The 22,273-nt window shown below is 38.9% G+C and overlaps 2 protein-coding genes across 2 annotated transcripts; one reads left to right on the top strand and one right to left on the bottom strand.

The window, feature by feature from the left end:
- Positions 1-219: 219 nt before the first annotated feature.
- On the bottom strand, positions 220-4,693 carry FABP5 (fatty acid binding protein 5). The gene is made up of 4 exons (XM_024345197.3): positions 4,302-4,693; positions 1,459-1,631; positions 1,023-1,124; positions 220-484 (listed from the first exon to the last, which is right to left on the bottom strand). Exons 1-4 carry the CDS (start codon positions 4,378-4,380, stop codon positions 431-433), a joined length of 408 nt encoding a protein of 135 aa, XP_024200965.1. The 5' UTR covers positions 4,381-4,693; the 3' UTR covers positions 220-430.
- Positions 3,419-6,600, top strand: LOC104007658 (uncharacterized). The gene is made up of 2 exons (XM_009455550.4): positions 3,419-3,643; positions 4,594-6,600. Exons 1-2 carry the CDS (start codon positions 3,473-3,475, stop codon positions 4,843-4,845), a joined length of 423 nt encoding a protein of 140 aa, XP_009453825.2. The 5' UTR covers positions 3,419-3,472; the 3' UTR covers positions 4,846-6,600.
- The last annotated feature ends 15,673 nt before the right edge of the window (positions 6,601-22,273 follow it).

Genomic DNA, 22,273 nt, shown 5'->3' with positions numbered 1-22,273 from the left:
CCAGAAATTCAAGATTCCTGAATTCATACAAAGTTCAAATAGTATAGGGCAAGCTTAAATAATTGGTACAGTATTTCCTGTAAGAGTAGCTATCTATATAAATTGCTAGAGTGTCATCTCAATATAGTACCCTCAAGACTGCCCCAACCTTTACTCAATTAATAATTATTAAAACTCATCACTAATTTCCTGTAAGGTTTAAAGAATGCATACAAGATATATTAACACAAACACATTTATTTATTAACCAAAGGGATGATCCTAATTAATCCAACACACTTTGAAATAGCTGCATGTAAAATGTTTATGATAAAGATAATTGAACACAGTAATGAAAAAAAAAAAGAAAGAAACAGTATGGAGATTTGCTCATTGAACTGAGCTTGGTCATTCTCTTAATTAACTCCTGTCCAAAGTGATGATGGAATTTTTATTCTACTTTTTCATAGATCCGAGTACAGGTGACATTGTTCATGACACACTCCTAGAAGAAGGAAAGATATTAAAAGAGTTAGGTTAGCCTTAGATTCCAGAGCAGTGGTGGTATTAAAACATTAGAATCAAAGTCCCACGAAATCACGTAACCTACTTCATAGATGGAGAAAATTTCTTTCAGAATTCACAGGTTTGAGAGAAGCCAGAAGCTGTTGTTTTGCTTATAATATGCATGTTTTACAGAAAACTAATGTGTTGAATATATCTTTATTCTTTTGGTTATGGCAAATATTCCTTATTTTAAAGATATAGAAAAATGTGTGCAGTTTGGTGGCTTGCCAAGATTTCACTGTGATGTGGCAGCAAAGCAAGAACTCCCCCCAACTCCAGCCAAATCCTCTCCTATGTCATGTCACTTCTCTATCTCCACTAGGACTTTCTTAATAATTAGTGTTCTAGTATTTAACTTGTTATTTTGCTTTTTTTCTTCCAAACTGAGTTCTGTTAATGATCAATGATATAGAACAGTTATGTGAACTATGAATGCACACAAGAAGCTGACTGAGACACAGCAGTTTGACACTTACCACCACTAATTTCCCATCTTTCAATTTTCTTGTTATTGTGCTTTCCTTCCCATCCCACTCCTGATGCTGAACCAATGCACCATCTGTAAAGTTGCAGACAGTCTGCAAAAACAAAGTAAACGTTTTAATCTTCCAAGTACATTACAAGAGTTTCCATGACTCATAACCTCCTTAATCAACATTGTTTTCACCTTCTCCTTTCTGAGTCTACTTCATTAACCCATATTGATTTTATTCACAATAGTTTGTGGTTTTCAACCTAGTAGCTAATAAAAGATGCCAATTCTATGATGAAGTTGATACTTTTGCTAATTTGACAAAATTCAATTCATAAAATAACTTTTTCATTAAGTTCTTGCCTATAAACAGTAAAATGTTATTGATACAGCCTATCATTCTAGAAGCTTCTGTGATTTCATAACATGTCACGACTGACCTGAGTTTTTCTGCCATCAGCTGTGGTTTCTTCAAACTTCTCTCCCAGGGTACAAGAAAACTGTGTTGTTTTCAAAGTGCTTTCAGTTTTTATGGTGAGGTTTTTACCATCACAAGTGATGATACAATCTGGCTTGGCCATTGCGCCCATTTTTCGCAAAGCTATTCCCACTCCTGTAGAATGTTAAGTCATGTTAAATAACAGGAAGACCAAAGTTATCATTTACATGATAAAAGCAATAATTCCATTGTAATCACTTTGTGCAGCATATTTTCACTTATTTGCTTATTGATAACTACTGTAAACATATATCCCACGGTATGAGCCAGCACTTTACATATATGAAATTCAGGTAAGCCTTACAACAGCCCTGTAAAAGGCAGATGTTACTGTCTCCATTTTACTGATGAGAAAGCGAGGCACGGAAGTAACTTGCCCAAGATCATTCAACTAGAAAGTGATGGAGCTGGGAACCAAGAGCACTGGCACCCTGGCTCCAAATCTGAGCTCTGGCCACCATGCTATGCTGGCTTTCAGAAAGTTAGGGAAGAAACGTGGACTTCCAAATTTTATTTACTCAAAGCAGTTGATAGAAGGTGGAGATAAAGCATTCAAAATTGCAAATTCAGGAGTTTGCTCAATCTTTTTCTTTTTACTAGATTCTGCCAACCATTACATTCTATGACTCCAGCACAGTCTGGCATATAAATGTTCTCGATAAATATTTGATTAATAGACTACACAAAATAGAAATTGATCCTGAGATATTCAAATAGCACAATCTTTTAAAACTCAGCAGCACAATCATGATGCTAACAAATGGAAAAAAAATCCTACCTTTCAATATAAAAACTATTTCATAGGTATATAAATCAATAGAAATATATAACATATTAAATTATATTTTAATTTATGATCTATCAATTTCCCCTCAACGTTAACATGTAATTTATGATCTATCTCTTTCCCCTTAGAGTTAGTTAACATGTATAAGGAATCTTAGATCCAGGCCAAATCACTGTTTCATAAATGAGGAGACTACAACCTACGCAGCATGATTGTCTTGATGAAGAACACTCAGCCAGGCTTTAAAGTTCCCCTTGGAGCCTTCTCTTTTGCCAGCTCAGGGCTGGTGCCTTATGCTGTTAATTGAGTCATTATGTACTCTCACTTTGGACAAATAAATGGGCTCTGCTCTTTTCACATTGTGACTGCTCCCTAATGAACTGAGTCTTGACAACCTTCAAGACTCCAGAATCCTGGAAACAAGCCCTCCAAACCTACACACAATTTGCTTTCTACAGGCAGAGAAAAGTGTTCTTTGGGCCTTAAACTTGTACACACACACACAGTTATTTATTGGACAGGTGCAGTAAATCGCTTTTTCCAGAGTCATCTTGATGTAGGTTTACAAGGAAAAAGAAAAATACTGCCTTCTTTACTGATAGTATCAAAAATACACTCATGATTCACCATAAACCAGCCTTAACACCACATGGTCTTGGATAAAGGGTACTGAAGGAGTGATTCCGAAGTGCCACGGCGACCAGGTATCAATAGAGGGTCACGGTAGTTATTTCACCAGCGAGCAACCGGGTTAACATTTGTGGATACCGGCTTCTGAAGCACCCTCATAAATCCCAGCCATCTCTTAGGGCTGGAAGCTCCCTTCCAGAGAGGATCCATGCTATGCTAACTCCATCTCACTTCCTAGTGGCCTGTGACAAAGGTCCATTTTTGTTTGCAATTTATCCAGTGTCTCAATCAGCATGCAATCTGTCACTGGCATAGAAAAGGACAGTAATTTATAATGAAGCACTGTTTTGAGTGAGAAATGAATCTTACTACTGAGATTCACTCTCCCTCGGAACGCTTCAAGAAGTCATCTGCCTTCTGCAGGGCCACACCCATCTTGCATGCAGTTAGCCGCAGGAGGGCCAGGCAGTTTCTGTTACGGTTTTCCAGCAAAGCCCACTGCCTCCTTCCTCCTCACCCTCAAGTGGCAGAGGCCAGGATGGCAACACACGGCCACCCCCAGGCCTCATTGCGCTCCTCCCACAGGCCACCCGCCCACTGCGGCGCCCCGGCCCGGCAGTGCCAGCAGCAGGTCGGCACCGCCAGCGCCACGCTTCTCGGGGGCCCTGGTGTTCCATGGGGTACCAATCCAAAGGGTTCGGCTCAACTGGTAAGGGCGAGCAGAGGACCTGGGGGAGACGGGGCTGACAGAGGAATGCAAGCTGAAGCTGTAGCGCCACTCAGACCCCTCCACAGGATTTCTGCGGGAAACTGCGCGCCAGCACCGCGTCCCCATGAAGAAAACGGAGGGTGACCTGCGCGCCACAGGGAACAAAAGATGCGACAGGGAGGGAAAGGGGAGTGGGTACTGCCACGATGGGGTAAATGGGAGAGACAGAATGGTGGCAGGAAGGGGAAGGATGAGTAAAGGGGGAAAAAAGGGAAATACAGGGTCGCCTGGAGGGGATCGAAAGAAGTGCAGCGTGAGGTGACGGGTGCGCGCGCTAAAGGACAGGAAGCAATGCGGAAGGGCTGCCGTTTGGGCGAAGGGAAAGAAGCAGAGGCAGGTGGACCACGGGGTGGACCACCTCCGGAATCTTGCGGCCCGCGGGCGGGCAAGAGGCGCGCACGCTCCCTGCTCCTCGCTGCCTGTCCGCGTGGTGCTGCGCGCGCTGCACCCAACGGCCGCGTGGTGGGGAAGATGGGAGGGGATGGGGGTAGGCCGCCGAGCATCTCCTGCCCCGGAATCTGGCACGCTGACGGGGACCTAGGGACAGACGACCGCACAACACGCCACGTTGCAGGCGCTGCCAGGCCAGGTGCCTCACCTAGCTCCTTCATGTATTCATCAAAGCCTTTGCTGTCCACCAGGCGCCATCTTCCTTCCAGCTGCTGAACTGTGGCCATGGTGGGTGCGGGCGGGCTGGCGTGCAGAGAGGGGTCGGCGTGGCAGCGTGCTGTGAGGCACCCGGCGCCGGCGGCTGCTTTATAACGGCAGCCCGCGCGGGGCGGCGCTATGCGGCCAATGGGAGGCGGGCCTCGCCCAGTCCCCGCCCCGCCCGCCGGGCGCCCCCCGGGCCTTCTCGGGGTCGGGAGGTGCTAACCAGCTCCTCTTGCCAGGGTACGCGACGGCCTCTCGGGCGCCTCCTGCAAGCAGGGACTCGCCCGGCGCGCCCCACGCCTCATGGACGCCGGCGCCTGCACGTTTCGGCGCCTCTGCGGGCCCAGGAAGCCAGAGGGGTCACCTGGAGGCCTGGCCCCGCCTCTCCTGCACCCCTCCGTTTGACAACATATCCACCGCCGTTTTTCCTTTCAAAATACCCGGACCAATCGATTAGCCGTCGCCGGACTCGGACTGCAGGAAGTGATTGATCGGCTGTTTGGTTTATTGATTCATTAACTACGGTGCCTCCCTGACCTTCTGCTCCTCGCCAGCGCACAAGCTCACAATCCACACCCTCCTGAGAGAACCTGCTCTCGCCATCCGCAGGTCTCCCTGGCCCAATAGTGGGGATATACCTGAGTTGAGCTAGAGGATTTTATCCCTGTTGGGATGGGGGACGTCTCGGGAAGTGTGGTTTCTAAACTAAAAGACTGCAGGAAGTGTCAACTTTAGTGACTGTCATTGCCATTCACGAATGTTTGATTAGTTTATATTCCCTTCGTAGTGCACCCTTCACCGTTTCTTCTCAGACACCAGCGGGTTTCTTCTCAGACACCAGCGGGTTCCCTCTTTCTCTTGAACTATAATAATACCCTACACATGTGCGTAGAACATGATACGTTTCAAAGTGTACTCTTCACAATTTATTACTTGGTGCTCCCGGGTGCCTGTTGGAAGTCAGATGGACTGAGGTGAGGAAGTTGCCACACAGGCTGGCCGTTTCGATAGCGGTAATGTGCATTTACTGAGTAGCTACTAAGTGCTAGATGTGCTTCCTGGGCACTTTATAGACATTGGTCTCCACTATATTTTTGCTAGGGGTGTTATCCCAATTTTTCAAAGAGAAAATAGGGCAAAGATAGTTCTCACAGTGGTAGAACCAGAATCCCCATCCATAAGGTCTCACTGAAGACCTTATGAAATCAGACCACACCTGACTGCCTTGGGCTCAGGGTAGCTGTGATGGAGCTCTGAGTAGACCACAGTCACCGAGACACTACTAGTTCTTGTATCATCCTTGACAAAATTGAAATCTGAGGTTGGTTTGCTATCTCCCAACATGCTGCAGGACATGTACTCCCCTGAACTGCATCCCTTTCATTTCAAGTCCCTGCCCTCACTTTAGGGTCACACCAGTCTTCCTTGTGGTACCATTTAACACTCAATTGTTTTCCCAATAAGGGTCTGCATGTCCCACACCCGAGGCCCTACTGCTCAGAAAATATTCGTGTTCTGAGGGAAGCTGAGTGCATCATTTACTCAGTGATGAGAAGCCCTGGCTACCAGGCACTTCAGGCAGCTCCTAGGGCTGCCTGTGTGTTTGAACTTGAGCTCTTCATGTGCCATTTCAACATGTCTTATCCATTTCTGTATAGACTATATATAGTAATAATAGGACGCAGCACTCTGATACTAATTTTTAAATTATCATAATCTAACATGTTACAGAAATATCAAAAAGATAATGGCACTGGAGTACTAGATACTTAGGTACTTAAGAAATAGCCTTTAATCCCAAGGCCTTACTTAAAACTTAAGTTTAAACACAATCTCTGATGTGATGAGTGGAAATAATTCTTTTGTGTTAAAACATACAGACAAAACAAAGCTATATGGCCAAAATAATAACCGTTATTGTATCTTGTGGAACAAAAAAGGGCATGGTGATTGCTCTGTTCCTCAGGGAAACACATTGAATGTCTTGTTTTCAGACACCACATCTGATGCATATACAGATGTATGATTGGAGTAGATTATTTCTAATGCCCCTTAAGCTCTACTACTCAGATTCTTTCCTTCTCCAGAGTAATGGTAATGGATTTTAAGCTGTGAAAAAACAGTTAAGTACTGCCTTCACCCGCTAAGTAAAGGCCTATTCTAGGCTACTTACCTTGCACCCATTATGAGGTGTAAAACCAAAAATGTTGTGAAATCAAATTTCATTGAAGTCTCATGTAACTTTATGGAGATGGTTGAGTATTTCTTCTTGGAAAGAAGGAGGAGAATCATCACTTGATTGTGATTAATTACAGCATAGGAAACAAGAAACAAAGTTTTATCCTAACCTGTCCTTACGAACATTAGTAACTGTGCTGTTCATTATTTTTAGTAACAGCACATAGGTAATACAGGTGTTATATCATGTTTTCCTTCACACTGGAAGATAATAACACATTCTTCTTATGGATGAAAATGACTGAAGAATCAAGAATTACTAGCAACTCTTCTTCCAGTAGCTTAGAAAACTGCCTTTTTCAAGACAGATGCAATTTTACTTAATATCTCTGAAGCTTAGTTTTATCATCTATGAATTTAAGGAGATGAGAATTAATACTAAATGATTTTTTAGGTCCCCTTCAGTTTATGAAGTACTCCTGCAGTAGAAGTTCATGGCCTTGAAAAAGCGTACTCAAAATTACTCTATTTCCACCTAGTGGTGAAACCGTAATATTTCTCTGAGGCTTTACTTGATAAACGTGAGTAGTTTTTCAGCTTCTCATTCTGTAATCACACACAGCTTTGGAGCATATTGTGTCATTTTTATTTAAAGACAACTTCCCAGTTAAAGTTTATGTACATAGATGTGCCTTCCACAAAGTTGATTATTGTATATCAGTTCTTCCTAAGGACAGTAAGTGTTGGTGGCTTAGCAACAGGCAGTTGGTAGAGAAATGGAGAGTACCACATTAAATTATTGCAGAGAATATTCAAAGTAATCCATTTTCAGGGAACTGAGTCTTCTCTAAGTACATGGCCAGATGATCAAAAAAGGAAAAAAATTAATCACTAAGGTTGGAGAATATGTTTATTTAAACCTAGTGTCTCACTTAAATTTTATAACTAGATTTTTGACCCTCATTCGTCTGGCTTTCCTTGCTATAGACATGCTTTGCATACCCAGCTTCTAGCCACATCTTCCCTAAGAAAATTTCACCTGGAATCAGTTCCAAAAGAAAATCTTAAGAGATAGAGTATGGATCTGCATGTTGTCAGCTATCTAAAGCAGCAAAAATTCCTAGATGAGAATAAAATCAGGGAACCTTGCAGTTTAAGGCACACCTTAAATATTAAATTTTAAATCCTTCAATGCATCCAGCCAAAACAAGAAATTGCAAATAGCTACCATCCATCAATGCAAGGTTTTTTTGGTTTGTTTTTCATAATAAGATTGGTTTTAATTAAAGCACTTATAAAGATGGAGTTATATTTTGAACTTTGTCCTTTTACTTAAAGCAGTTAGAGTCTTACACATCATAACTGCCACGGCTAACCATTAAAATTTTCCAGCTCCTTAAATGATCCATCATAAACTTGTGCTTGCTGAGTTAACTGGACTAGAGGATAGCTGGAGGGAAAATGAGGCATTGCAAAAGTTACAGTAATAAAAGGTGAATGGCTTCAAAATAAGGCAGAGGACATAATGGCTCATTTTATAATAAAAGATTTCAGTATAAAATTCATACATTTCCCTTACTTATATAGATCTTCCTACTTTCCAGACGTGTGTATTATTGTATATTACATTTGTCAATAGCTCATGGCAACAGATACACATAGTTTGGGATAACCCTTTTATACCTCATATGAGCAGTGTTCAAAGGTTTAAAAGCACAACTCCAAAGGGCACAGCTTGAAATGGAGCAGGAGGATGCTAGCAAAGCCACCCCAATAAACACAAAATCTTAGTAAAAGCACTATGTTTACCAGGCAATGCAACTTCAAAACAAATTCCTTAGCAACCCCAACCTCTTCAAGCCCGCTTCTAATCACATTATTACTCCTAAGCCTCCTTATATACAAAATCTTAGGCTGGCCAAGCCCAAATACACAGACACATTCATAATGAGCATCTCTGTCCTTAAAAAATTACAAACATAAAAAACCTCCAAATGATATGTTCCCACTGGAAGAGGCCAAATTCTTTTCTTGTAGATTACCCTTTTCTATTTTTCATTCCTACCTCCCATGCAGTATTCCTAGATTCTCACACCATTTGATCATTTCTCTATTTTGATATTTATCTATAAGAATTAATGATTTTTTTCAAGTCAAATCTACAAAACCATGGATTTGCTTGCCTCTAAGCTATTTATCTCAGTGAGTCAGGCCCATTGCTTCCATTTTTCTGGATTAGCTTTGAAGAAGAATCATCAGCACTTAATAACCTACCTAAATCCGACTGAAGATGCTTTCTTATCCTATCTCTGGTCTTCCTACTTTGGCAGTGGGAAGAGCTACCCTGTAACTCCTCAGAGTCATGCACAGAGCTGTAAAACCAGCGTGCAGCTGATTTTGTGCACTTCTCTGAAGGACCCAAGCAGCAGGATGGGTACCTTTTGTTCACCCACCCATAGACACCACAGGACACTTTTTGTTCACCTGCTCACTTCTGCATTGACCAAACTTAAAGATACAGATTCAACAGTATGTAGGGGAAGTTTCCAGTAAAGTATATTCTGTTTTCTACATTGGTTAAATATTGTAATTTCATGCGGGAACTGGGAGGCTAAGTAGTTGTTACCATTAAGAAGGGCAACTGTGATCTTACTTCCAGCCTATTTTGGAAGGTGGGATAAAAAATATTTGTGCCACAAATCTCAAATCTTGTCTCCTATCTTACAACCTTGAAATACATAGTTAATTCTGCAGGGTCTCAGACATCCTACTGAGTTGCCAAATATTGAACACCAAGCTGGGCTTGTCAACACTCAGGGCTACAAAGAGGAGATCTCAAAACTACCATGGCCTCAGGATTCTGAATGTGGGTCTGAAATCCCTACTTCTTACTTTGGATTAAAAGCTCACCTGAGCTACAAACATCTGTTGTCCTAGAATGGATATTTTTATTTAGATATCAACCAATTCAACTTCACTCCTTTATTGACTCAGTCAAGAAATCAATAAAATTGACTTCAAAAATTGAAATCACTTCTTAATTCTCCTCTGGTTTTCTTCCTACCCTGCCCTTTCTTCTTCACACTCAATATAGTTTTACCCATCTGAATGAGGAATAAGTCTGACTTGTCTTTGAAACATTTGCTTTATTTCATAACTGCCACACGCTGGGCCTAAAGTGTATGTACCTGGATCTGAAGACAACAAAATACCTAGAGGATCTGCTCTGTGGGTGGGACACGGCAGCTAGAGCTGTGGAGGTCAGGCTTGAATTCCAGGGGATGGTACTGTCATGATTCTGATGGGTTCTTCTGATCTGGATTTGGATCCTGGCAAGAGAATGGTAGACAGAGTTTAGCCATCAGGAAGAAGGAACAAGACCTAAGCTGATGGTCAAATCCTAAAATAACACAAAAATAATCATGTGCCCTGCATCCTTACCTCCTTCTCCCTGCCCAGCACATCAGATAGCATTAATTCTAGTTTCACCATCAGAGCAGAGATGGAGCTCCTAATGGCCTTTCTGCCCTGGTAGGTTATCTGAACACACGATTTTTTGCAGAGTGCAAGATAGGATGACCATATCCTGGTTTGACTGGGGCAAGTCAGAGCTATGCTTGTTGTCCTGGTATGATTTTGAGCAATGCCCTCCTTCTTTCCAACTATTTCAAATAGGATGAAGTGTTGTTATATTTAATTCTCACCTATCAGGTAGCTCCAAAGTCTAAATTTCAAGGAAGGCATTAACATGGTACTACAGCATCATCTATTGTAAGACCTGAAGGTGCCTTGCAGGAGGGAAAAAATGTGGTAGTGCCATGTTCAGTATTTCCCTACTCAGGTATCATACAAATATGTCATGCAGGGACAGCTTTGCTTGCTCACAAAAGAATGGCCGGCAGAGATGTCCATACCAGACACATTCCTTTGTCTCAAATCACCCCATATTTTTAGAACACCTAGTAATTATGTGGATAGAATCTAGTTCTTATCTTCAAGAAGTTTGGTATCTAAGTCTATACAAGCTAAAAACTACATCCATTGTGGGTTTTTTAAATTTCACAAACATTTATTAAAAATTGATTCTGTTTTAGTTCATCACATATTGAAAATTTTAAAAAATTGAAGGTCTTTGAAATATCAGGTAAACAGAAGCCCTCAGGTTCCCCATAATTCATTATGCCTTTTTTCTTAAGAAACCACATTATTTTATTTAAGAAATAAATGAAAGGTTTTTAGATCATCACTGGTTAATTTAAAGTCTACATTTGTTGTTTTCCATTTACACAATCATGTTTTTATTTTATTCTTTTAATTTTTTTATTGACAAATAATAATTGTATATATTTATGGGGTAAAATGTGATGTTATGATGTAGGTATAAAAATAAAATACTTAGGAGTAAATTTAACCAAGGAGATAAAAAATCTGTATGCTGAAAACTGTAAAACATTGATAAAAGAAATTTAAAATGACACAAATAAATGGAAAGATATCCTGTATTCTTGCACTGGAGGAACTAATATTGTGAAAATGTCCATACCACCCAAAGTGATCTGTAGATTCAATGCAATTCCTACCAAAATTCCAAGGTCATTCTTCACAGAAATGGAGAAAACAATTCTAAAATTCATATAGAACCACAAAGGACCCCAGTTAGCCAAGAAAAACAAATAGCAAAGGCTGGAGGCATCACACTACCTGATTTTAAAAATGTACTACAAAGCTATAGTAATTAAAAAAGCATGGTGCTGGCACAAAAAGAAACACATCAGCCAATGGGATAGAATAGCCCAGGGAAAACCACATCTGCAGTCAATTTAATTTTTTTTTTTTTTTACAAAGGTGCCAAGAACACACAATGAGGAAAGAACAGTCTCTTTAATAAATGATATTGAGAAAACTGGAGATCAACATGCAGAAGAATGAAATTAGGCCCTTATCTCTTACCATATACAAAAATCATCTCAAAATGGATTAAATACTTAAATGTAAAACATGAAACTACTAGGAGAAAACATAAAACTACTAGGAGAAAACATAGAGGGAAAGCTCCATGGCATTGGTCAAGGCCATTGTTTTATCTTTATAATATTAAGTGAGTCTTTAACAGAAACCAGGTGAGTGTACCAAATAAATATATCTAGTTTAAAATTAATGTGCCAAATGTCAAAAAGTTAACTGAGGTAAACTTTGCTCAGCTAGAAAGATCTTGTCTGAGAAATACTGGGTTAGACATCATGAAGCAACTCATGTCACTACTCAGCTCTGCCTGTGCTTTAGAGTTAGTTCATCGCTATAAACCGGGTAGTAAACGGACACCAGGCTATGCCTGAGGTGGTGATGCATACTGAGATATACAACTTGCATAATAAAAATTTCCAGAATACAAGTCAAAACTGGAATTGTCTACCACCCAGCTAGTTCAGTAAGGGTCAGAAAATCCTGCTGAGTTCCTTTTCTGAGAATTGAGAGAAGAGTCTCAGAAGCAAAGCTGAATGATTTCTTGCCACACATACTCTGATGCCCTTGTCTTTCGGTAGAAACTGTACGTGGTTCCTGGGGAGAAGACTATGGTTCTATATGACAAGTTTTATTTGTTGCATGTTGTAAAATATTATCACTTCTGCGGCTATATTATCAGGACATCATATAAGTGTCAAGACAGAATAGGACCAGCTTCTATAAACAGGAAAGAATGCCATTTACTGATGTCCCTTTGAATGTATTTAGCATATGAAAGTTACTCTATGTTATGTACTATATGGGAAAAAAAGCTTTTTTCTCAAATTAAATACCTTTCCATTTTATTGCATTTTTGCATTTTGTTGACATAATCATCTCTGAGATATAGTCACAGAAACAAAAGTTTGACCCCAATATGAAACAGAAAATCAAAACTGCCTAATATTCCATTTGAAAGCATGTGGTGATACAAATCATAACTAGAAACAAAATAAAAATCACATAAGAGTTCAACAAAACATTTATTTGTCATTTTCCAATCAACGTGAATAGTGATGGTAAATCCTGCACACACAAAAAAGTATTGGCTTTCCTTTTGCTTCTTGCTTTACTAAGCAGGTGTCAGCTGCTTCTGGTTTTCCAAGGCAAGGCTCTAGTTCTTTCACACCCAAAGCCTTAGGGCCTCAGTACTCTGAGGGAACCTAACTAGTCCAAGTCACTAATCCACATGAACAAGTAGAACTTGATCTTTGCTGCCCACACCCAAGACATACAGTTTTTAATTGTGTATTTGGCAGTAATTCTTGGTCAGACGTGATCTCAGAACAATGAGTTGTCACTTGAGCAGACATATTGGTAAATTCTTCAAAGTTGTATAGTTTCATTTCTGAAAATAGATTAGTGGCTTGGATTTAGGACTAAAGGAGAATCAAAATCCTAGAGTTTAAAGGAATTTTAGATGTCTTCTAATTCAGCTAAAACTCAATCAAGATTCCTTTGACAAAAGATTTTCTGAGTAAGCAAAAATAGAATAGCAAATTATAGGCTTATCAAGAATACCAAATATATTCCATAATCATTTAAGTATTCTTTAAAATACTTTATGGGAAGAAAAATGAAAATGAAAAAATAAGGGGATTAACCTAAAAATTAAATTATTTCTTTCAATTCGTATTTGGCCTATGAAAATAATAGTTATTAATTCATAGTTCAAACAATACTAGAGTATGGATTATAAATAGACATGAGAAATGTAACACTGCAAGTAATTGTGCCATTGCTTGGCCTCCCCCCTTGTTCCTCAAGAAAACCATATGTCATAATAATGTGTCATATACTTACACAAACATGCATAATTTGCTCACTATTTAAACTGTAGCAAAGCCTTTTTGGTCTCTTAGAAAATCTTCAAAAGTATATATCTTTTTTTAAAGTTTTTTTAAAAAAACTATTATCTTTGTGTCCTCAATTCCCCTTTGTCTTTACTTGAATTGAAAACAATCTTAAAAGATTTTTTAAGAATCAAATTGGACATAGCAACTTTTGTCTCTATTATAATTCTAGGCCATAACGTTAAAATAGTCAGGCAAATAAATATTAGTATCATTTGTAAAACAATAATTTTATTAAATATCTGCTCTAAATACATAAAAAGTAAAAGCAGTGACCTAGGATATAGGAAATCCTTGTTCTAGACTTTGCTACAAAATACCTGTTTAAATTTAAATTTTTGTTTTCTCATCTGTAACCTTAGAAGAACAGAAGAAATTAAAATTTCCTGTGAGGAGTTTTTTGAATACAGACTCCATTATCAAACAAATTAGGGAAATTGGGCATACCATGATTCCCATTGGATATTTCCAGCTTGTATGAGCATACTAAAGATGCCAGGAAATCTTGAACTTAAAAAATACATTTAACTTTTTAAGAGCAACATCTCTACAAATGGATTGATTGCAAAACCTGCCTTGTTTGCTGCCATCCTTTTAGCAGCACTTAGAATGCTCTGAAGAATACTCTAGGAAAATGCTGATGATAATCTTCAGCCTCCAAAGTATTTGATTCTATCACCAAGACAATGTTCTGCGGGAATGAAGAAATATAGTACATAACTAGTAATGGCCTCGAAGAACATACATATTAGTTGTTCATGGAGGACATCTATGCATGAAAACTTACCTCCTAATAAAGGTCTTCTAGACATGTTCTACTGAGGTTCGGAAAGTGAATGCAGACCAAAGGTACAGTATTTAGAGAAAGCTTTGTATATGTGACCTGGGAGGCCAAAGTAGATGCCCCTTTATCAATTAAACCAACTTAAAAGTTGAAACAAGTTCCCTACAGGTTGAGGGTTCAGGGCTCAGCTAGCATGGTATTGTCCTAAATTCCTACAGCTTTAAGAAAAACCACACCTTTGCTAAACTCTGTAACAACAAGAGGAATCAGGCAAATTATCAGAACCTTCTTAACTCTGATATACATCCCAGACCACTACAACTTTAGTTGAACAGAGGACACACCTTACATTCTTTCCTGATAAACAACTGCAGGCCTCAAGCCAGTTTCAGCCAGTTTAATAGAGATGCACAAACTGTCTTTGTGTCCTATAGTTCACCTTTTGATGAAAAGAGCAAAGTCCACCCCATTTTAATGCTAAAATCCCACCCCAAAGTGAACATGGGATACATGTTCCATACATTTTTACCCATTGCTCATGCACCTAACTCCTCTCAGAGATATGGATAGCTTTTCCCCAAACCTGCAGAAGCATAAGAGACTTGGAGTTTAAAGGGAGGGACTATTAAAAAGAGAAAAGAGAGGAGGTGCATTAAGATGTTTTTCTTCATGTTTCATCCAGGTACATGTTACCCATTGGAATCAAGATATAACCTGACCACAGGGCCAGAGGACACTTACCCAGGGCCTGATTTTTGTAGGGCAGAGCCTGTATTCTGAGGCACCTATATATGTCTGACTCTATTGCATGATACAGGCCCTGTGAGGCATAAAATTCAACCTGCTTTTTCCCTTTTCAAAGAGAGAGCACCTTTGGTCCACAGCGGAGACTGACTCTGGTTTGCAAACTGATATTGTCAATAATGCTCTCCTTTCTACTATGTAGCTATCCTGGTGGTCTTTCGAATGACAGGTAGAATATTGGACTGAGTTGGTTTACTTCTGAGAATTGCACCCTGAGCTTTGAGTAATAGGGAACAAAACTGATGCAGGGAGGAAGAGACCAGGTTACTTAGACACCTGAACTTTTCTGTTGATGGCAAGAAGAGAAAGGTGACCAGTGGAGGGGAATAGGAATCAAATGCATCTTTTTCCAAGCAGTTATGAGTACAGAGAGATTTTCTTTTCCTTCTAAAGGTAAATCAGGATATAGGCTCTGCCCCAGTAGAGATCAGGCCATTGGTAAGCATCCCCTGGCTTTGTGGCCAGGTTATACCTTTTTTTTTTTTTGAGACAGAGTCTCGCTCTGTCGCCCAGGCTGGAGTGCAGTGGCATCATCTCGGCTCACTGCAACCTCCGCCTTCCAGATTCAAGTGATTCTTCTGTCTCAGCCTCCTGAGTAGCTGGGACTACAGGCATGCACCACCATGCCTGGCTAATTTTTGTATTTTTAGTGGAGACGGGGTTTCACCATATTGGCCAGGCCAGTCTTGAACTCCTAACCTAGTGATCCACCCGCCTCAGCCTCCCAAAGTGCTGGGATTACAGGTGTGAGCCACCATGCCTGGTCACCAGGTTATGTCTTAATTCCAGTGGACAACATGTTATACTAGAATGAAACATGAAAAACAACAACCTAATGTACCTCCTGTCTTTTCCCTTTTCAATAATCCTTTCCTTTAAATTCCAAGTCTCTTATGCTGTCCTTGGGGCCATAGGAACCTGAAGACTAATTCATTCTAATGTATGAAGTGATTTAATTCATATTTGACTATCTGGGAGGTATTTGCATTTTAAAAGGAGAAGAAGGAGCAATGTTTAAACTGAAGGCTGAATCCCTAACGATGGCATTTCAGACAGTAGCACTCACCTGTGTATATGACATTGTTGGGCAGGTGACGGAAGCCATTTGTGGAGGTAGAGAGAAAGTAGTCAGAAGACACACAGCAAAAACTGATTTTCAAAGAAAGTGAGAAGGGGGAAAAGTATAGCAAAGTCACTAGCTACTTCAGTAGGTGGTCTTGGTATTGTATTAAACTGCTATTCCAAAGCCAAGTGTTCTATTTCTCAAGAAGTAAGCAATTAGGCACCGATTTTTCACCTAGATGCATTAAACCTACCTAATTTATATACTTACATGTGGGAAGTGTAGTAAATGGTTTCTTTCAGATATGTGTATAATAACTTCACAGAGCATTTCTTTAACAACCAAAAAGAAAACAACATTGATGAAAACAACTAAAAAACCTTATTATGCATTTTACTTATTTGTCATCTAACATAAGGATAAACTATAATGGTTAAAATTTCAAATATGTGCCATTGACTGTTTTCAGACTCAGATTCCTGAGCAAATTTTGTAATACAACTTTTATTATTGTTGCTCAGCCCCCTTCTGCCAGCAGGATCTTGCTGAAGGAGGAGTTATAAGCAGAGAAATAAGAGTTCTCTGAGTCAAGGAAACTACAAGTGAGAAATCCTCAGTGATGAGGAGAGGAAGTTCTCCAAAGAGTCCACGATAACATCCCATAGAAAAACATAGCTTTAAAAACTCACTAAGTACAAAAAATACTCATTTATATTTAAATGTATTCTGATACAAATAAATTTCAGATAAAACTATTCCGGTCAAATAAGACTTTTTCTACCCTTTATTTTTCCTCTTCTCTCACACTAGAATAGCCAAAGGTAGCCTAATGCAGACAAGAAGATAGTAGAGAAGACTCCTCTATTCCCCAGTGGAGATTTTCCCACCTGTACAGAAGTTCATGGAAGGGAGGAAACTGCTTTCTGCTTGCACAGTGAGAAGGCTCACTCTTCAAATTCACCAGTGACACATGCATTGACTTATGCCTGTGAAATGGATAAGAGCACTCCCATTCTCTCATTCTTCCTCCTTCTCCCTTAACTCCATTCTTGCTTTACTTCTTTTTTTCCACCCCACAGGGGATTTCTATCATTTCTTTTTTAAAAATTGCCAGGGTTGATGGCAAATGTATTGTATAAATCAACTAAGTCAACTGATGCCACCAAAAGCAAATGGCAAGAAGACAGCATCAGTAGACTTGAACACGCAAACCTCATTTTTAGGTTACTGAGATTTTTTTTTTTACTATGACCAAATACTTAATGAGGACAGTACATGCCTCAGTAGGCTGAAGAAAAGGTAATTAAGAGTATTGATACTCTATTAGGAATTACTGACCATTCATGTAATTAGAAAAAAAAAAAGACAACTAAGAGTTTGAGAATGGATTTGTAGTCAAAGAAACTTTGGATACTGGAAATACCTTGGAGATTAAGCCTCTATTAGATCCTCTTTTTATTATTCAGAGATTATATCACATTTTCCTCTTCACCTACTTAAGTTTCCTGAAGCAAGGAGTGGAGGTTCTCTTTGAAAGCTATAAGTTTAACTTACTTGTTCAGTTTCTCCTTTATATATATATACACACCTATATATATACACACACACACATATATATATATATAGAGAGAGAGAGAGAGAGAGCAAATAAATTCAAGAATCTTAGTCTCTGTTTCTCCACACCATCTCCACATACTCACTGAACTTTCCAAAGATTACAAATCTATATCATTTTGCACACTTATTTCTGGATTGTCCTTGGTATCCAGAATTATCTAAGGGAAGTTGTCATCTCTCGCAGATCTTCTCTTAACTAAGTAAAAAGTAGGTAACATTTACAAGAACTTCTAAGAGTATTAGAATTCATAACAAACTTTATAAAAGGTTTTGACCTACTTAAAAGAAATGGGTCAGGTGTTCAGGAACCTGTTGTCAGTTCCACTAATGCTACCTTCTAGAGTGGCATTGTAAAAGTTCTGGTGTCTTCAGAACTTCAAACAAACACTATGATAGGCAGATGCCTTAGGAAGACCCTAGTGTTAACTTTTGCTGTGATCACAGCACAACGTCTAGGTGCCTCCACCCTCCTCCATGGCTTACTTTGATATTGCTGTTTTCACACCGATGAATCAACAGCAATACTAAGGTGATTTAAGAGTGGTTACTCACACATGAGATCATCCACTGGTGCCCTGCCACATGTTATTAAACTGCCACTGCTCACAGAATGGTCCAGAAAACACTCCTAGCTAGTGTGCTAACACTTGCAGCTAGGAGGTAGCTCACAATGACCAAGTCCAGAGAGATCGCTGAGTCATCCTGGGTGCAATATTTAATATCTCTATGTTGCACTAGGACAGACGTGATGCCTCTTTCTAGCCCCCAGCCTTGTTAATAACTTACATTAAAACTCAGGACTAAAATGTAGAGTAGGAACCATTCCTACTTACCAAGCCTGGCTGGTGGATAGTAAATTGATAAACCACTTTGGAAATCTGTTTGGTATTATCTATTAAAGTTGAATATTTACACCAAGAGTCATGTCCAAAAATGTTCATGGTAGGGTTTTTTGTAATAACCCCAAAATGGAAATATACTCAAGCAACATCGTCATTGCTTAACAACAGGGATAGAGTCTGAGAAGTTTGTCGTTGGTGATTTCATCATTGTGCAAACATCATTGAGAGTACTTACACAAATCTAGATGGTATAGCCTACATACCGAGGCTGCATGGCGTAGTGTATTTCTTCTAGACTACAAACCTATACAACACATTGCTGTTCTAAATACTGAACACAATTGAAACACAATGGTAAGTATTTGTATAGCTAACCATATCTAAACATGGAAAAGGTACAATAAAAATATGGAGTTATGAGCTTACGGGACCACTGTCAAATATGTGGCCCATGATTGACCAAAACTGTTATGTGGTACATGGTTGTAACTCAAGTGTTCATCAACAGTAAAATGGGGCTTTTAGTGTGACATATTCATTCAATGGAATAATGAAAGCAATGATAATGAAAGAAATATGACTATTTGCAACCACTCAACGATAAACATGTTGAGTGAAGGAATCTACACACAGAAAAATTAAAACCTGAAGATCCTATTTGTTAAAAAATCAAAAATAGATAAAACTAATCTGTGGTAGTGGGAGCCAAGTTAATGGTTTCTTTTGGGAAGGAGAGAAGGAGGAATGATTGGGAAGGGGATGAGGGGGCTTTGGAGTGCTGGCAAAGTTTTCTATCTGGAAGATGGCAATATGAGTAGATTCACATTGTGATATTTCACCAAGCTGTATATAACAGATTTGTGCATTCTTCTCTGCCCAGTGTTATGCTTTCATTAGAAATGTTATTTTTTTAAAAGCAAATAGGATGATGAGTGAAGAACTGAAATATCTTAAGTGTCTCAGGAAAAAGTAGCAAATCATTTGATAAAATTCTTCCTATGTTATTAATCCTGGCTTATAAGAGTCCTCTTAAATTATTTTATTAGGTAAAGGAAATATAACTTAGCAGTTTTTGTTGATTTTTACCTTTCAAGTGAGTACAGCTAGAGTTAGCTGAGCTCAGCAATTAAGGAAGTGAATGTTGAGAGGGCCACGTAATTCCTTTTGACCTCCCACTTTGCAAGGTTACACTGACAACTGGGAGGTGATATGTAACTGGGAAAGCAACCTGAATGCTCCTTTGGGAGGCTGCATGGTAGGGTGGAAAAAATGTGAAATTTGGAGCCGGAAGGAATTGAGCTGGAATTTTAGCTCTGCCACACACCTAGTTGTATAATCTTGAGCAAGTCACTTTCTGTTTCTTCACCTTAAAGGGAAATCATAACGACCATTTTGATGGGACAATAATACATATATAAGTATGCATGCATGTATATATATCAGCACCATATATAATTCAGTGAATGGTAACTACTATTATGAATAGAATTACCTAACTTGTTAACAATGTAAATAAACTGAACAAACATAAAATGCCAATTTTTAAAAATCTGTACTTAATTTTATTATATTTTCTTATTCAATATGTTAATAAACATTTGCAACATACTCATTTCAAACTTGCAAACATACCATGATGTTATCCTAATTTATACTCATGTAAAAATGTGGCACCATATTTTTATGAAATTCCCAGGGGTGACAGATTCATTTTTTAAACTTTTAAGTTCAAGGATGCATGTGCAGGTTTGTTATATAGGTAAACATGTATCATGGGGGTTTGTTGTGCAGATTATTTCATCGCCTAGGTATTAAGCCTAGTACCCATTAGTTATTTTTCCTGATCCTCTCCCTCCTCCCAACCTCTACCCTCCGATAGTCCCCTGTGTGTGTTGTTCCTCTGCATGTGCCCATGTATTCTCACCATTTAGCTCCCACTTTTAAGTGAGAACATGCAGTATTTGGTTCTCTGCTCCTCTGTTAGTTTGCTAAGGATAATGACCTCCAGCTCCATCATGTTCTTGCAAAGGACATGATCTAGCTCTTTTTTATGGCTGCATAGTATTCCATGGTGTGTATGTACCACATTTTCTTTATCCAGTCTATAACTGATGGGCATTTAGGTTGATTCCATGTCTTTGCTATTGTGAATAGTGCTACAAATAAACATATACATGCATGTGTCTTTATAATAGAATGATTTATATTTCTTGGAGTATATACCCAGTAATAGGCTTGCTGAGTCAAATGGTATTTCTGTCTTTAACTCTTTGAGGAATCACCACACTGTCTTCCACAATGGTTAAACTAGTTTACACTCCCACCAACAATGTGTAAGTGTTCCTTTTTCTGTACAACCTCTCCAGCATCTGTTATTTTTTTACTTTTTAATAATAGCCATTCTAACTGGTGTGAGATGGTATCTCATTGTGGTTTTGATTTGCATTTCTCTAATAATCAGTGATGTTGTCCTTTTTTCCATATGACTTTGGCTGCATGAATGTCTTCTTTTTAGAAGTGTCTGTTCATGTCCTTTGCCCACTTGTTAATGGGGTTGTTTCTTCCTTGTAAATTTGTTTAAGTTCCTTATAGATGCAGGATATTAGACCTTTGTCAGATGCATAGTTTGCAAAAATTTTCTCCCATTCTTTAGATTGTCTGTTTACTCTGTTTATAGTTTTCTTTGCTACGCAGAAGCTCTTTAGTTTGTCAATTCTTGCCTTTGTCACAATTGCTTTTGGCATCTTCATCATGAAATCTTTGCCTATGCCAATGTCCTGAATGATATTGCCTAGGCTGTCTTCAGGGATTTTATAGTTTTGGGTTTTACGTTTAAGTCTTTAATCCATCTCGAGTTAATTTTTGTATATTGTGTAAGGAAGGGATCCAGTTTCAATCTTCAGAAAATGCCGGTTTTCTTTAGTCCCCAAGAACTTTATTACATGTTCAAATGTTCTAAGATCACAGCCTTATAGCCCCAGCAAATAACTGGTCTACCTCAAAATGTATGAAGGTGGCAATTTCTGTGGCCCCAGATACTTTTTACAGCACCTGAGCTAACCAGTATGCCATTACACCCTCAAGGCTCTCCTGGAACCACAGTATAACTAATGTCCCCTCTAAGAGGACTTCAGACTCCTTTAACGTCTTTCATTTTTATCATAGAATGCCTCTAGGGAAGGATAAAGTGGAGAAAAGAAGCCAGGGCATGAGCTGTAGAAGGTACAAAAAAAAGAAAGAAAGCATGATTGTTAACATAAACAGGGACAAGGGAAGAAAATATATAATTCCTGCAGAGTCACATAATCCATTTTAAGGAACATTGAGAACAGGAATTTAGTGCATGATGTATTAGAGATAGAGCTTGGGTATCAACTGTATGACCATCAGTATACAGCTTAAGTATTAATATCCTAAAGCCTTAGTTTCTTATCTATAAAATAGATATAATTAGAGCTATTACATTGTCTTTGAAAAAAAGAATTTAATTTCTTAATTTAAAAAATATATTTTAATAATCTCTCTGATTTTTGTCTTTTTACATCTTCAAAAAAATACATGCATCTGAAACCACTTATCGGGGTTGGAGGATTAAGGAGTTAATATAGACCACTTTCCCTCTCATGGGCCCAACATACACTCAGTTGTGTCTGTTATCTTATTAGCTTTGAATTCCATTCAGATATTTACAGATGGAAGAGACTTCAAGAGCATACTCTGGTCCAGTAGCCAGAAGGGCAAATAATTATTGTCCCCATGTTCCTTGTCTCTGAA

Source organism: Pan troglodytes, chromosome 7, assembly GCF_028858775.2.
Source record: "Pan troglodytes isolate AG18354 chromosome 7, NHGRI_mPanTro3-v2.0_pri, whole genome shotgun sequence".
Taxonomy (NCBI): Eukaryota; Metazoa; Chordata; class Mammalia; order Primates; family Hominidae; genus Pan; species Pan troglodytes.
The sequence above is the reverse complement of the archived record's forward strand: the minus strand, read 5'-3'. Positions and strand labels throughout refer to the sequence as shown.

What these genes read in the sequence shown, in the direction of transcription:
- FABP5 (XM_024345197.3), bottom strand. Translation starts at nt 4,380, where the DNA reads ATGGCCACAGTTCAGCAGCTGGAAGGAAGATGGCGCCTGGTGGACAGC. An exon ending in TGAATACATGAAGGAGCTAG is followed by an intron (nt 1,632 to 4,301) that starts GTGAGGCACCTG and finishes AACATTCTACAG; the next exon opens with GAGTGGGAATAGCTTTGCGA. An exon ending in AAGATGGGAAATTAGTGGTG is followed by an intron (nt 485 to 1,022) that starts GTAAGTGTCAAA and finishes TCCTTCTTCTAG; the next exon opens with GAGTGTGTCATGAACAATGT.
- LOC104007658 (XM_009455550.4), top strand. Translation starts at nt 3,473, where the DNA reads ATGGCAACACACGGCCACCCCCAGGCCTCATTGCGCTCCTCCCACAGG. An exon ending in CAAAGGGTTCGGCTCAACTG is followed by an intron (nt 3,644 to 4,593) that starts GTAAGGGCGAGC and finishes TCCTCTTGCCAG; the next exon opens with GGTACGCGACGGCCTCTCGG.